This window comes from Theropithecus gelada, chromosome 12, assembly GCF_003255815.1.
Source record: "Theropithecus gelada isolate Dixy chromosome 12, Tgel_1.0, whole genome shotgun sequence".
NCBI lineage: Eukaryota > Metazoa > Chordata > Mammalia > Primates > Cercopithecidae > Theropithecus > Theropithecus gelada.
Window position 1 is genome coordinate 117,234,251 of NC_037680.1, and position 14,365 is coordinate 117,248,615.

General features: G+C 59.7%; 1 protein-coding gene across 1 annotated transcript in view; it reads right to left on the reverse strand.

The window, feature by feature from the left end:
- KIF1A (kinesin family member 1A) overlaps positions 1–14,365 on the reverse strand; it is a 106,692-nt gene that overhangs the window by 20,335 nt on the left and 71,992 nt on the right. The window contains exons 30-39 of the mRNA XM_025404211.1: positions 12,181–12,266; positions 10,983–11,121; positions 10,684–10,855; positions 10,374–10,464; positions 8,889–9,007; positions 7,874–7,929; positions 6,221–6,329; positions 5,237–5,303; positions 4,940–5,024; positions 1,963–2,068 (exon numbers count right to left, since the gene is read on the reverse strand). Coding sequence (XP_025259996.1) covers positions 1,963–2,068; positions 4,940–5,024; positions 5,237–5,303; positions 6,221–6,329; positions 7,874–7,929; positions 8,889–9,007; positions 10,374–10,464; positions 10,684–10,855; positions 10,983–11,121; positions 12,181–12,266 — 1,030 coding nt within the window. The remainder of the gene's footprint in view (positions 1–1,962; positions 2,069–4,939; positions 5,025–5,236; positions 5,304–6,220; positions 6,330–7,873; positions 7,930–8,888; positions 9,008–10,373; positions 10,465–10,683; positions 10,856–10,982; positions 11,122–12,180; positions 12,267–14,365) is intronic.

Below are 14,365 nucleotides of genomic sequence, written 5' to 3' on the forward strand. Positions count from 1 at the left end.
CAGAGGACAGTCCCCGAGACTGCTCTAGGGCAGGGCTGGGGGAGGGAGCTGCCAGCACGGGCAGGAGCCAAGCGAGGGCCAAAGCCGCTTCGGGGAGGCCACGCCCACGCAACGCGCCTTCCTCCTTTCTCAGACCCAGGGCCACGACCCCAGCACAGGACTGCACCAACCCCAGAGGCACCGTGGGACCGGCCCCATGTCTCACAGCCCTCCGGGTGTGTGGCCAAAGCCCCTTCAGTGACAGGTTCTCGGGCCTCCAGGAATAGGGGCCTGAGGTCCAGCCATGAGCTGCTCCCTCCTATGTCACCCATGGCAGCTGATCTGAGGAAGACCTCAGAAACTCAGCCCTCTGTGCAGGGAGATAGCAGGTGGGGTTGGGGGACTGGAGGCCCTGCCCACCCCACCCCAGGAGCTGCCTGGGCTGAGGGAGGGTCAGAGGTCAGGAAAATCAGGTAATGAGGTCATCTCCCGGGATCCAAAGCACATCTCACATAGCAGACCTGCCCTTCTGGGCCCCACCCCCGACTCCAGTTCCTGGTCCCCCACAGCCCAGGGACAGCAGCCCACACCCTGCAGGCAGTGCCCGTGCTGGGGCCTCCAGGCCTTCTCCACGCCTCACCAGGGAGCGTTCTCATGGTGGCAGGAGAAGCAAGGCACGAGGAAGCCCCCAAGCCCCGACCCATCCCACCTGGTCTGCCTCACCTGCCCCTGTCCCAGACGTGTTCCCCCCATCATGGCGCCACCTCCACATAGAACACCCCGAATTCTCCACCCTCCTGTGGACATGAGTGCAGGGCAAGTTCCCTCTGGAAGGCCACAGGCAGGGCTGGGACCAGAGCTGCATCCGCCCTGCCCAGGCCTCTGTCCAACCCCCACCCCCTACTATTCAGCGCTGTGCCCACCCTGACTATCCAGCTGTCCCCTGCCCTGGCTGCCCCTGCAGTGCCCTCCTTACTGCGGTGCTAAGCCCCGATAGCTCACTTTCCGGGTGTTTCTGATGAAACCAAGCTCTGTCTGGACCCAAGTCAGAAGAATAGGAGACGACGCCCCCCAGCACCCTCCTTCCTTATGACCTTGACTCTCCTTGCAGGGAGGCCCTCAAAGATGTTTTCCTACAAACACAGCCATGGAGACACCCGCGGCTCCAGCTCTGAGGGTCCCCTCTGGGTTTGTGCATCATGAGTCAGGTCGAGCCCCCAGGGATCAGCCGGGACTGGACACTGGAGCTCCCGCCCCACTTTCCCCAAGCCCCTGGAAGGCAGCATCTGGGATGCAGTGGAGCCCGAGGGACATCCCCACCCACCAGGGCTGTGCCTGGTAGTGCTGAGCCACCTGCCCAGGCCAACCGCAGGGGCTGCCTCCTTCTCCCATCCCCTAACCCCAGCAGACCCCGACAGAGCTGCCACAGACATCCCAGAGCGCCGAACCCCCAGCCCAAATGAGGTCGGACTGGGACTGCCCAGATTGTGGGGTCTTGGCCATGCAAGGGAGTGTAGAAAGGAGCAGCCTGGTGGTGAGGGGCCTGTGCCAAGCAGTGCCTGTGGGCGCCCCACCCCAGCTGCTCGACCCCTAGCCCCAGGACGCCTGCCAGAGGCCACTGACTTGCCCACAGCAGCACGGTCCTTGGATATACAGCCACTTGTCCCCACACCACCCAACAACAAAACTCCCAAGGACAGCACTCAGCTCATCCTCCAGCCCCTGAACTGGCCCCTCTGCTTGGTGATGAACAAACGGGCATGGGGATGATGCCTGAACCAGCGACGGGGTGCACAAACGAGGAGTCGGGGGCGCAGAGGCCACCAGCCCCTCACCGCGCAGCTCCTGCAGGTGCCAGGAGGGAGGGACAGGAGAGCGTTGAGCGGGTCACGTTGTGTGGCTGGACCCTGTGCCAGCTTGGCCGAGGGCCTCGCAGGCTGGGAACATGCCCTGGGCCCTGTCTCCAGGGAGTCTCCGACTCACCGGTCATCTTGGGCTGGGTGAATGTATCCGGAAGAGAGGATATTGAGAGACAAGATGTTGGGGTCGATCAGGGACTCGTCAGTCTCTGGAGTGTTTCGGATGCGGCCTGCAGAAAAGGCAACGGGGCACGGGTCACTTCCCAGGGGGCAGGTGGGACCCTGGGCCCTGCTGGCTGCCTCAGGTGAGGGTGCTGTCAGCAAGCCAGCTCCCCACGTGGTCACTAAAGCATTGGTCAGAGGCAGTGCCAGGGGGAACAGGGAGGCCCTGCAGGGTCCTCGGCGACCCAGGGGCCATGTGCAGTTACTGCTCCACGGTCTTTCTTGTCTGTCTCTCGGCCACAGTGAACACCCCCGTACACACACTGACAAATGCAGGTGCTTAGCCTGGAAACCATAGGCCTTCCCGACTGCTGGAAAAGGAAGGCTAAGCAAGACACAGAGGAGGAATGTTCCTGCTTCTTCTTACACCTAAAAATAATGATAATAACAAGGAAAGGGAGGGAGGGAGGCAGGGAAAGGAGAGCAGAGGAGGGGAGGGATGGGAGGGGAGAGGAGAGGACACTATCTGTGCCATATAACCTCTTCTTACAAGGGGCATTTCCAGGAGAGCCTGCTAAGATGTATGCACTGGGGGTGTCTGTCTGTCTCTGTGAAAGACACCAGAGCTGTTATCAGGCAGGAAAACTGCCTAGTGGCTTCACCTAGTAATTTCTTGGCCAGACAGTGACAGTTCTGCTCATTCAAAGGAGTAAACAAACATGTGCACATTTTCTTTGTTGCATCAGGAAGGAACGACAGGCTTCCCTCTCCTCCACCACGCATGGACAAGACAAAACCCAGGACATGCTAGGATTTTGTGTTGACAGGTGCACACTGGGCCTGCCTCAGCCCATTGCTGGAACTCCGACCCATGACTTTGCAGCACCTTGGTCCTGGGAGGAGGCAGGTGGATCCCAGCAAAGTGCCCTTCCCTATGCCAGGGCCCTCTGGGTCCATGCTGGGGCAGCACCCATGGCAGAGAAGCAGCTCAGCTGCAGGGATTGCTGCCTGGGCAGAGCCACTCCCAGCCCTCGGGGAGGGGATGCAGCCACTCTCAGCCCTCGGGGCCTGCACTTGAGCGGTGTTCAGCCTGCTCTGAGTCTGACCAAGTACCTGGCCCACAAAACTGACACCCATGAGCCCATTGGTCTGGGCAGAGTGCCAGGGGTTGGGCTGGGGTCCTGAGCCTCTGTTGTCCGCACCTCGACTCCCTCCCCTGCCTCCAAGGGTGCACCCACTCACTGCTCATGGACACCTGGGGTCTCTCCTTGACTTTCATCCCTTTCACTGACCCCCTGCCCACAGTCTTGTCCAACTCACAGGGCTGGAAAGTCCCATGGCCCTCTTGGGAGGGATGCTGAGCTCGGAGAAGGCTGTGAACAGTGAGATCAGGTCCCAGGTGAGGAGCAGGAGAGAGGCTAGGTACTCCCCAGAAAGTGACTTGGCTGCTCTTTGCCCTGAGTCCAATCACAGGGCTGCTCAGTCATGAAGCCCAGAGAGGCGGAGCCCAAACCCCTTAGCCTGAAGAGGGGCACTGGGGTCCATACCATATCTCCCCAAATCCCCTTAAATAGCATCCCTGATCCCCCCACCCCACATAAACAGACACTCCTGTTGGCATTTTTAGAAAGGAGGTGGGGAAAAGAATGTGGGATCTGAGCCGGCAGGGTCTGAGGGGCAACGGGCCGAGGCCCGGGGGATGCGTCCTTTCAACCATGCAGATCCAGCTTCCCCGCTTCCTTCTCTCCTGTCTGCCTTGAGGGAAGTGAGACCAGGACTCAGAATATGGGGCAGTGGTGCCCCAGGGATCGTTCCTCAACTACCATGTGGCCGGGTCCATAAGCTGTGTATTTGCTAACATTCTGCCTGTAAATCAATTCACTCTTTTAGGCTTGCCCTAAACAACCTCTGAAAGGAGGGTTCGGGTGCTTGTTCCATGACTTTCTGATTCATGTGAAATTAGACACAAAACTTGTAAAACATAAGCATGTATCCTGGTGTGCCTGGAACTTCCTGTTTACAGTCCTGCACTGGGACACAGGGTGACGGCTCCAGCCCCAGGGAAGTCACCTTGAGCGGTCACCCAGCCCGGCCATGGCAATGTCGGGCAAGGCAGGGCTGGGCTGGCCTCATGCTAGTGACACACTGAATGGATGACTATCTGCCTCCTTGAATGAAAATTGAGAAGACAAATTCTTTCCACCTTAGCAAAGGAAACATTTGGTGGACCCGAGTTCAAAACATGAGGTCATGGAAGAAAAGAGTGTAAGATCCTTGGTGATGGTTATGGGCGGAATTGTGACCCCGAAAAATATACATGGAAGTCCTGCCCTCCAGGACGTCCAAATGGGACCTTATTTGGAAGTAGGGCTTTGCAGAGGTGATCAAGCTGAGTAAAGATATGGTCAACCCTGGAGCAGGATGGGCCTCTAATCCAACCCGCCAGATGTCCTTAGGAGAAAGGGCTACAGCAAGACACAGGATAGCAGAAGCCTGTGAAAATGCAGTGATGCGTCTGCAGGCCAGGGTCGCCCAAGATGCTGGCCACCACCAGGAGCTGGAAGAGGCTGGGAAGGATTTTCCCCAACAGGTTTCAGAGAGAGTGTCTCTTGCCGGAACCTTGATTTTGGACTTCTGGCCTCCAGAAGTGTGAGATGATAAATGTCTGCTGTCTGAAGCTACCTGGTTTGTGGCATGTTGTCACGGCAGCCCCAGAAGTCCAATACACTGATTAAATAGAAATTTGCAGATCGCCACCCAGGTCCAAGGCTCTCCTTTTCAGGCGAGGAAGTGACCCACAGAGAGGTTATGTGACTTGGCCAGGGTCACGCAGCAACAGACGCAGAGGTGTGATTAGAACCCGGGCATCCAGCTCAGGGTCTGTACTCTTCCCACCAGCTCGGCCCCACCCCCCAAGGCAGCCCCCACACTGTGCTCACCTACGACCAGCTCGCGCACTTCCTTCCAGCGGATATGGCTGCCTGTCTCGTGCAGCAGTGTCACTGTTATCCGTCGCTGGATGCCCTGCCGGTGCCAGGTGAGAGGATATGATCAGACGGCTCAGGGGGCCACTTGGGGTCGGGGAGGGGTACACAGGCAGGGTAGGGACAGGGAGAGGCTCACACCTGGTGGAGGTGGGGGAGGGGACACAGGCAGGGTAGGGGCAGGGAGAGGTTCACACCTGGTAGAGGTTGGGGAGGGGACACAGGCAGGGTAGGGCTGGGAGGGGCTCACACCTGGTGGAGGAGGAAGGTCCCCATGCATGGCATGCCCCCACGGTGGTCCACCACGGCTGGGATGTAACTGGAAGAGAGAGACACATGTGAGGAGCGGCCGGCCCCTCCTCCCTGCCCTCCCTGCAGCACAGGACACAGTGGACGGGAGCAAAAACAGGGAAAAATCAGCAGCTCCCTCTGGTGAAGATCAGGCGGCCTGATCCATGGAGACCAGGGTCAGCTGAGCACAGAAACCCACCAGGCCTCCTTGGCTATTGCCTCCCAGCCCTGCCCACTGGACTGGCAGGGTGTCCAACAGGGAGACACAGTATGGCACGGCCTGGTCCCTCTGGGCTGGATCTTTGTAAGTTCCCAAGCGTCCTCTGCTTTCTCTGGTGCCCTGCAGATCCGCAACCCAAGACCAGAGGATCCAGAGGAAATCCTAGCAGATGGGCTCATCTGCTCCAACCTCTAAGGCTCCTGTCCCACTCTGGGCAAGGACCTGAGTCTCCACCAGGCCCCACCCTGAGCTGCCAGCTACAGCCCAGCTCCCAGCTGCCCCCAGGGCACCAGGCAGATCCCCACTGGCCTCAGCACTGGGGCCCTGGAACCTGCCTCCCCAGGGCCTCAGGGCTCCCCTCCCACCTCCTTCAGGTCTTTGCTCAAAAGTCCCTTGATCACTTTGTAAGTGCCTTCTACCGCCCCGTCCCCGACCCATACCCTGGTGTGCTGTCCTAGTGCTCAGGACCATGGGGCCACCAATTCAGGTGCTTATCTGTCCAGCACCTCCCTGCCCCCCATGCCAGTTCCTCCAGGACAGCAGGGAGCTTTGTCTGCTTTTACTCCCCAGGACCAAGATGAGGCTGGGCCCACAAGAGGTCTGCAGTGAACACCTGCTGGAAGGATGACTGGATGCTGGCAACCCTCAGGCAGCTCAGGTCCTCGTCCCTCTCCGCCCCATCCCCTCCACACTCACACCCTGGGGGTCCTGGCACCAGCACTCACTCGCCATTGGCCTCCAGCTCACAGATCTCGAAGTAGACCAGCAGGTCATACTTGCAGTGGCAGGGCCCCGGACAGGGCCGCGTCAGCGTGCTGAGCTTGGTGGCGGGTACTGTAGGGACAGGAAGGCAGCATGCGTGGATGGGAGACCTGACCCATCACGTGCCAAGGGAACACTCAAGGAGGAGGTGCCAGGGCCAAGGGGGCTCAGAGGCAATGAGGGCACCTCCCCCTCCTCAAGGGAAACAACCAGCCAACCCCAGTCATTCCCAAGATACACGGGGTCCTGGGCGCTCTGTGGCCTCAGCACGTCACACGGACGCTCACGTTCTCTGTGCCCTGGCTAGGAAAGCTACGTGGCCATGCACACGGGGCACAGCTCATGAGGAGAACAGTGGTCAAGACCCCAAGAACCAACAGGGCAGCCACAGATACACTTGTTCAAAAGCCCCACAACCCTCACAGGGCCCCTCTGCCATGCTGCCAGGCCCATCGCCTACACCACACCTTGGCTACAGCCTACTGTACCAGTCCAAGCACATCTCACCAGCACCCAGGCCTGGCCCAAGAGGCCCTGTCCCTCAGCTCCCACTGGCCCTCCACTCATGTCCAGCTCCTGACAAACAGCCTCTGTCCTCGCATCCTTCACCCACCTCTGTCCAGCACTCCCTTCTCTGAGACCCATCACACAGGTCCTCCTCTAGCAAGTCCCATCTGAGCCTCCTCTGCCTCCCCTACAAATATGGATCTACAGGTCTTTCTTGCAGGCTGTGGGGAAGACTGAATCTCAGGGAACCCATACTGCGGGCCACAAAACCTGTACAGACCAGGGACTGGCTCCGCAGCAGCTGGAGGGTGTCCTCCCACAGTGTCCTCAGCCTGCAAACCTTCATCTTACAGGGGTTCAAAGGACAGGGTCCTTGCAAGGCAGGCACAAGAGGCTGACACCTAGTCACCACGTGTGCAGACCCAGTGCCTCCACCCACCAGCTGCAGAGGCAGCTTCTCACACAGGCCCCTACCCTCTGGGACCACACTCCCTCCTTCAGGAGGGTTTCTGGGCTGTGAGGGACTCAGCCACACCTGCCGGGCCTCAGTCTGGCTGCCTTTAGCTCTCCCCCAACCATGTCCTCGGGTTTTGGTCTTGCAGGGAATAAACTCCACTCTTTTAACTAAAAGCCAATGAATCTCAAGTGCTATTCCACGACCCACCTGTTCCCTCAGGCAGAGGCTCCAGGCTCCGGGCAAAAGCTCTGACAAATACTCCTCCCTGACTGACCCCACGCTCTCACTCCCACCTCCAGCCTTGGACCCCCATGAAGGAGCTTCCTAGACTGCCCTTCACCCCCAAATCTCTACCTCTCTGTATTCAGCTGAGATGCCTGAAGTCCCATCAAAGCCCCCAGCCCCCTTGCTGTCTTCCTTCCTCGGCTCCCCACACCTCTGCCACCAGCTCCAGGCTACTCTCTGGGCACAGGGCAGACCCTTGCTCCATGGGGACCCCATGAGGTCTGACAGGCTCAGGGTGGCCCCAGAGTGCCTGGGAGGGCACAGCCCCGTCACAGAGGACAGCATCCACTGCGGGGGCCCAGCCCACTACAGCACCCACAGTGAGGGGAGCCCATTGCCCTGAGATGGCTCCAGAGACCCTTCCTACCTGGCTTGGACAGTGGCATGACCCGAGGGAAGTGGCGGCGCGAGGGCCTCAGGGGGCTGTGGAGAAAGAAACACCAGTGTGAGGTGTCTGTGGGACCCTGGGTGGGAGGGGTCAGAAGGAGACAGAGGGCTACTGGCCCCAGGTGCCCATCCCTGCCCCCTCTCACCCTCTCTTCTCCAAGACTGTCCAACAGCTTGGGTGGGAGGAAGAGGAGGGACCCTTGGGACCCCAGATTCCATCCCAGAGGCCACAGGAAACCAGGGCAAGGTTCAAGCTCTGGCTTCCAGTCCAGAGTCCCTCAGGCACTCCCAAGGACAGACAAGCAGCCCCAAAGCAAAGCCTTCATTGCCCTTCTCTTTCCCTGACACACTGGAGGGCCCCTGAGCTCCCAGTCCTGCCTGACAGCTGAGGGGAGTTGGAGATGGGAAGACAAGGGCCCACCCGAGGCCTCTCTGCTGTTCTCTCTGCACTCGAGGTGCCCAGAGGGGCCGGCTTGGCCCAGGGTAGACACTCCCATCCACCTTCAAGGGTCTGGGTGAGATGGCCTGAGTGGAAGTCCTGACTTCACGTCCCAGCCCCACGAGTCTCTCTGAGCCTCCATTTTCCAGGTCTCAGGAGGCTGCATGGACTGAGGGAGCTAGGCCGGGCTTCCTCAGGGTGTGGCACAGCTGGGCCCCTTTCCTGGGGTCCTTGGTCAGCAGCAGAAGTGGTCTCCCCGGGGCCACCCCAGCATCCTACAGCTGGCAGCCCCTGCACACTGCCCAGGCCAGCAGGAGGTCAAGCAATGCTCACAAGGAACCCTTTGCAGTCCTGAAGGAGAGAAGCTGTGGGAAGGCCCAGAGCTCTTAATCGCTCTCTGAGTTCTGCCAGCCTTGGGCAAAAGGCCTCCTGGATTGGCAGGGGAGGTGGGTTTCAGGGGGTGCATAGGCTCTGCAGCTTCAAGACAGCTGGATGAAAAGATCCGGGCAGGGGCTTTGAGGACTGCAACCCCGAACCCCCGACCCAGGGCACTGACCTGAGCACATCCTTGCAGAGGGGCGGGAACGGGTGCTGCTGGTAGTGGCCGAAAACCTCGAACACAATGGGCTGGCTCTTGATGTACTCAATGAAGGACTTGGTCACCTCCACTGCGATCTGGTGGGCAGGCAGGTGGGAGGACAGGAGGGCACGGCCAGGCCACATTCAAGGGGGAAGGAGAGTCACATCAGTGAGCTAAGTGCTTCAGGCCCAGATCTGGGACCCTTAGCTGGGCCCACCTCTGCCCAGGGGCAGCAGCCTCCTCTAGGCCCTTCAGCCCAGCCCCTCCTCCCACCACATGCCCCAGACGGACTCTGGAGTGTGCCCCTCGGCCTCTCTCCCCAGGATGAACAGGGGCCGCGTGGTCAGCTGCCCTTTCAGAACACAGAGCTGGGAAAGGTGACAGAGGGCAGTGCTGGTCTCTGCAGGGCGCCCCTTCTTGGGCCCTGCCCCACTCAGCAAGAGTTACGGGTTGGACCGTGTCCCCCTCACCAAATTCATATGTTGAAGTCCTAACCCCAGGACTTCAGAATGAGAGTGTGTCCTGAGATAGGGCCTTTACAGAGATAATGGAGCTAAAGAGAGGTCATCAGAGTGGGTCCCAATCCAGCATGGCTGCTGTCCCTATGAAAAGGGAAGGTTTGGGCCCAGACCTACGCAGACGGGGAGGGCCATGCGGACAGACACAAGGAAGAGGCAGCTGTTCTATAAGCCAAGGATAGAGGCCTAAGAAGGAGGCGACCCTGCCCACACCCTCATCCTGAGCTTCCAGCCTCCAGAGCCGTGGGAGGCCACATTTCTGTTGTTTGAGATGCCCCCATCTATGGTGCTTTGTGACAGAAGTCCCAGTCAACTAACTCACTGAGTCTGCAGGTTATCAGCCCTGCCAAATCTACACCTGCGGCCTGGCACTCAAAGCCTGGCTCCCTGGTAGCTTTCCTTATCACTGTTAGGCACCTCTTTCCCCTGCTGCCCCAGGAGCCCAGTTCTCCCGCCTCCAGGAGGAGCTGCTCTGCCCTAAAGGCCCCTCCTCTCCATCATCCTAGCAGCCCAGCTGCCATCACCCTCCTGCCTGGAGTTTTCCAGACCTCTCAGGACATTGCCGGCACCCTGCAGCCCCTGTGACCCTGCCTCCTTACCATTCCCAACACTCAAGCCAGGGCTGCCTTCACTGAGCACCCGCAGCCCTCAGTACAAACCCCAGGCCCCACTGCACCTGCATCCGGCTCCCCGTCGGCTCTATGCTCACCATGGGCAGCTCTCAGGGGCTCTGAGCAGCCCCCATCTCCCAGTCGTAAACCCATCAAGGGTCTCCCACTGCCCAGAAATTACTCCTACGCCCTGCCGGGCACTGGAGTTCCTGGTGCTCAGGGCAGCCCTGGCCCACAACTGGTGTTCAGAAGAGGGAGAATGAGCCATGCTCAGAGAGGCCCTGGGAGGGTTGGTCAGTGGCAGGGATGGGGAGAAGCACCCAGGGACGTACGTTCTGGACATGGTAGAAGCCGAGAGGGGGGCCTCTGCCTGTGTTCTTCAGGGGCTCCGTGGAGAAGGCCTCATCGTGGCGGTGGATGAAGCTGCAAAGCAGAAGAGGTGCTTTGGTATGGGGTGGGGGACTTGGGACGAGACCTTACCAGGTGGAATCACCTCACATGAGGGCGCTGGGGCATTCAGGGTGCTGGGGCTGGGCCGACATGGCACCAACATGGCCTGCACCCTGCTCAGTGCCCAGGCAGGGGAGCTTTGGGCACAGAGTCCCTGTACGGCATGGGGACACAAAGGCAGCAGGGGCTCACTTGAACTGGCAGAAGATGTCAGCGTATTCGGCAGAGATGCTGGACGCCTGCAGGACTGTCACACGGAAGGTGAAGGTACTGCCCAGGCGGAGGTGGTCCAGGGCAGTGTCCAGGGGCCCGTCCAGGGCGGCTTTCTCGGAGCTGTCTAGGAGGAGGCCTTCTGGGGGCACTGCTGCTGGGAGTCAAGGAGAGTCATGGACCTCCAGACCATATTGTCTTCCAGCCACAGGCCTGGGCCGGGCTCAGGAACCAGGTCTCAGCATGCCCCACGCCCTGGGCAGCTGGGTTGGGGAACTCACCTGAACAGGTGTTGTTGTTGACTTCGTCGGCTGAGGGCCCCACGTCTGCACCCTGGCCCTGGCCCTCCACGATGCGAAGCTCTTCCTGGGAGGTTCCCGAGCGGGACATCCCCACCACGGGGCAAGACTCGGACTGGAACTGATCAGACACGGACCAGAGTCACAGAGAGCCAGGAGCCGGCCGGGGAGGGGCACCGCAGACCCTGTCACAGGCCCACCGGAGGGCTGTGCCACCCAGAGCCTGGGCTGGGGCCTCCATGAACCCATGCACCAGACCTGCCCCTGCCTTGTGGGGGTCACCCACCTCCCCAGGCCTCAGTTTCCCCTGCTGTGGATGTGTGTCTTTGGATTCTATAGCCTACGGCTATGTGAAGTCTGAGCTGTCCTGGAAACAACTTACCACCCGCCTCTCTGGTCTTCAGTTCAGCCGGACCCCCGCCTGCCAGGGCCCCTTGCCCAGCAGGTTAGCTCTCTCCCCTCCCCTTCTTGGGCACCCTCAACACCGACAGCCCCTCTAAGAGAAAAGGTGTTGGGCAGACAGACCACCTCACTCAGGGAGTAGGTCACCCAGGTTCCGGGTGACGGCATGGCCAGGTGGGCACGGGTGAGAAGCGAGTCTCAGAATCTGGGGGCAGGAGCCACCTGAGCATGGCCTGGGGTGCACTTTGGGGACCTTCCTCCACCTCTCTCTCTCTCAAGAGCGGAAGAGGAGACTGAGTGGTCCAGATGCCACTGGACACAGCGCCAGCCCTTCACATGAGGACCGCAGGTAGGCAGCTTCGGGGGCCCCTCATTCTCACTGGGTGGCAGGCAGGGAGCAGGCGAAGGGGGCAGTGGGATGTGCTGTCCTGTGGGGACCCAGAGGAGAACTGCTCCAGAGAAGGGAGACAGGGTGGGGATGGCTGCACCTCAGTGTCTGTTCTGGAGGCTAGTGTTGTCCACCTGCTCTGCGCCCCGGCTTGGACCCTGGAGCGGTCTTGGTGGGAGATGGGCGGATCCAGGGGTCAGGACAAACCCGGGAAAAGGGGCGTGGTGTGCTTAGAGACAGGGCAGGCTCAGTGCTCTGGACCAGAGGGAAGAACCCCAAGAGGACTTAAGGCCCGTGGGATGAGACAGGGGCGTTAGAGGAGCAAAGTGCACAGGACTCCAGTGAGCGCCAGGCACCTCCAGGTCTGGGACTTGGGAGGGAGCTTGGTACCTTTTCAAAATGCTGGTCGTCAAAGGAGATTTTAGCAGTTCCCGACTGGCGGACGCCAGAGCCATAATCAGGGGCCTCTTCATCGGCTGCAGGAGAAATGGAGCAAATAGTTGGAGCCCAGCTTGTCCCCTGAGGCGGGTGTGGGCAGAGCAAGGCTGGGCCACCCCGCAGTCAAAGTGAGGGCACAGGAGCAAGAGCGGGCAGCAGGCCCCTGACCGAAGCTGCCACCCGTGGCTCAGTGACAACCAGGGCATGTCCCGGCACACCGACCACCCGCCTGTACTGCCCAGGGGTCCCAAAGCAGCCACGGCCTCATCACAGCCCACTTTGATAGAGGTCACAAAGTCTATATTTTCAAAACCAAATATTGCCCGAATTCCCAGGTGCTCAAGCAGAACCCGGGTAGCCCCTCCCCATCCCCATGTGCAGAGACCACCCCTCCAGCCCTGCTGGTTCCACCTCCAGAATCACGACGTGCCTCTGCCACCATCTGGGTGAAGCTACCACCTATCACCTGTCTAGACATTTGAGGGCCACCAACCGCCCCTCCACGCAACTCCCCAGGCCTGCCGGTGCATCCGCCCACACTCCCCAGCCTTCAAAGCTCTCAGTGGACCCACTGCCCGAAGCCCTGGGCTCTGTCCTGCCATGGTCTGCGACAGCCAGCGCCTGCTCATGGAGGAGTCAGTGCTGAGGAAACAGCAAACCGACCTTGCCCAGGTCACAGGCAGGGCTGGTGAGACTTCTGAGACCACCAGTGCAAGGGCCGGGGCCTTTTCTAAGTTCCCTTCTCCACCACCACAGCCATCAGACAGGGAAACAATTAGGCGTCACCCAACATAAAATGATCCAGTTGTAGGATGGCCAGCAGGAGGCCTGGTGACCCAGCCCAGGATAGGAGCACTTCCCAGGCACTGTCTCAGACTGGTTTCCCAGTATATGACCTGGGAGACCAGGGGCTGTGGACCTGGGCACACAGACCTGGGCTCAGAGCTGCCGTGCACCTTCCTAACTGGCTACCCTCATCTGAGAGGTGGGGGTACCTCTCAATCCCATAGGGTGCGGGACAGAGGTAGAGCTTTGCACTGAGATTGAACCCGGGGCCTGGGAAATGGGCAACCTCCACGTGGACCCCAGAGGCCCCCTCTGACCAGGGCAGACCAGGACGGCAGTTGCCCTCACAAGGATATGGGACAGCCCCACAGCCTCTGGTGCAGCCCCACTCTCAGGGGGTGGCTGTCAGGGTGGGGGCCAGTGGGAGGAACTGGTCAGCATGGCTCTGCTCAGCCGTCCTGACCACTTGGTGGGAGCTGCTGGCACAAGGCAGGATCGGGAGGACCTGGTGAGGTGGCGGTGGCCCCTCCTGGAGGGGAGAGGGAGGTGATAGGTGTTCCCAGCTTTCCTGAGCGTTGCAGCTCCAGTAAACACCGCACCTTGCAGCAGCAGGGCTGGGGCCCTTCCCTGGTGCTCACCCTCCCTCCCCAGCTGGGCCCCCAGCTTCTCAGCACAGTGGTATCACAGTAACTGGATGACAAGTAAAGACATGGCCAGTGGGAGGTGCTGTAAACAACATTTAAAAATCATGGGCTAGGCTGGACACGGTGGCTGGCCGGGCGTGGTGGCTCATGCCTGAAATTCCAGCCCTTTGGGAGGCCAAGATGGGCAGATCACTTGAGGTCAGGAGTTCGAGAGCAGCCTGGCCAACAGGGTGAAATCCCGTCTCTACTAAAAACACAAAAATTAGCTGGGCGTGGTGGTATGCTCCTGTAGTCCTAGCTACTCTACTCAACAAGCTGAGGCAGGCGAATCACTTGAACTGGGAGGCAGAGGTTGCACAGTGAGCCGAGATCAAGCCACTGCACTCCAGCCTGGAAAAAAAAAAAAATTAAAAAAAAAAAAAAAAAAAAAAAAAAGAAAAAGAAAAAAAAGAAAAAAGAAAAAGAAAAAGAAAAGAAAGAAATTATGGGCTAAGGAGAATTTGACATCAGAGTCAAATTAATTTCATTAATAAGGTGGGATTACAATCGCCCAAGGCAACCAGGATAGCAGGGCTGGGAGGGCCAGACATCTTGCATCTTGCGGGGAATATGAGGTATCTCAGGGTGGAGAATATGAGCCATCTCATAGTTGGGGGACTTGCCATCTGGGGAGGGGTATGGCCATCTCAGCCTGCTCCAAGTCACTC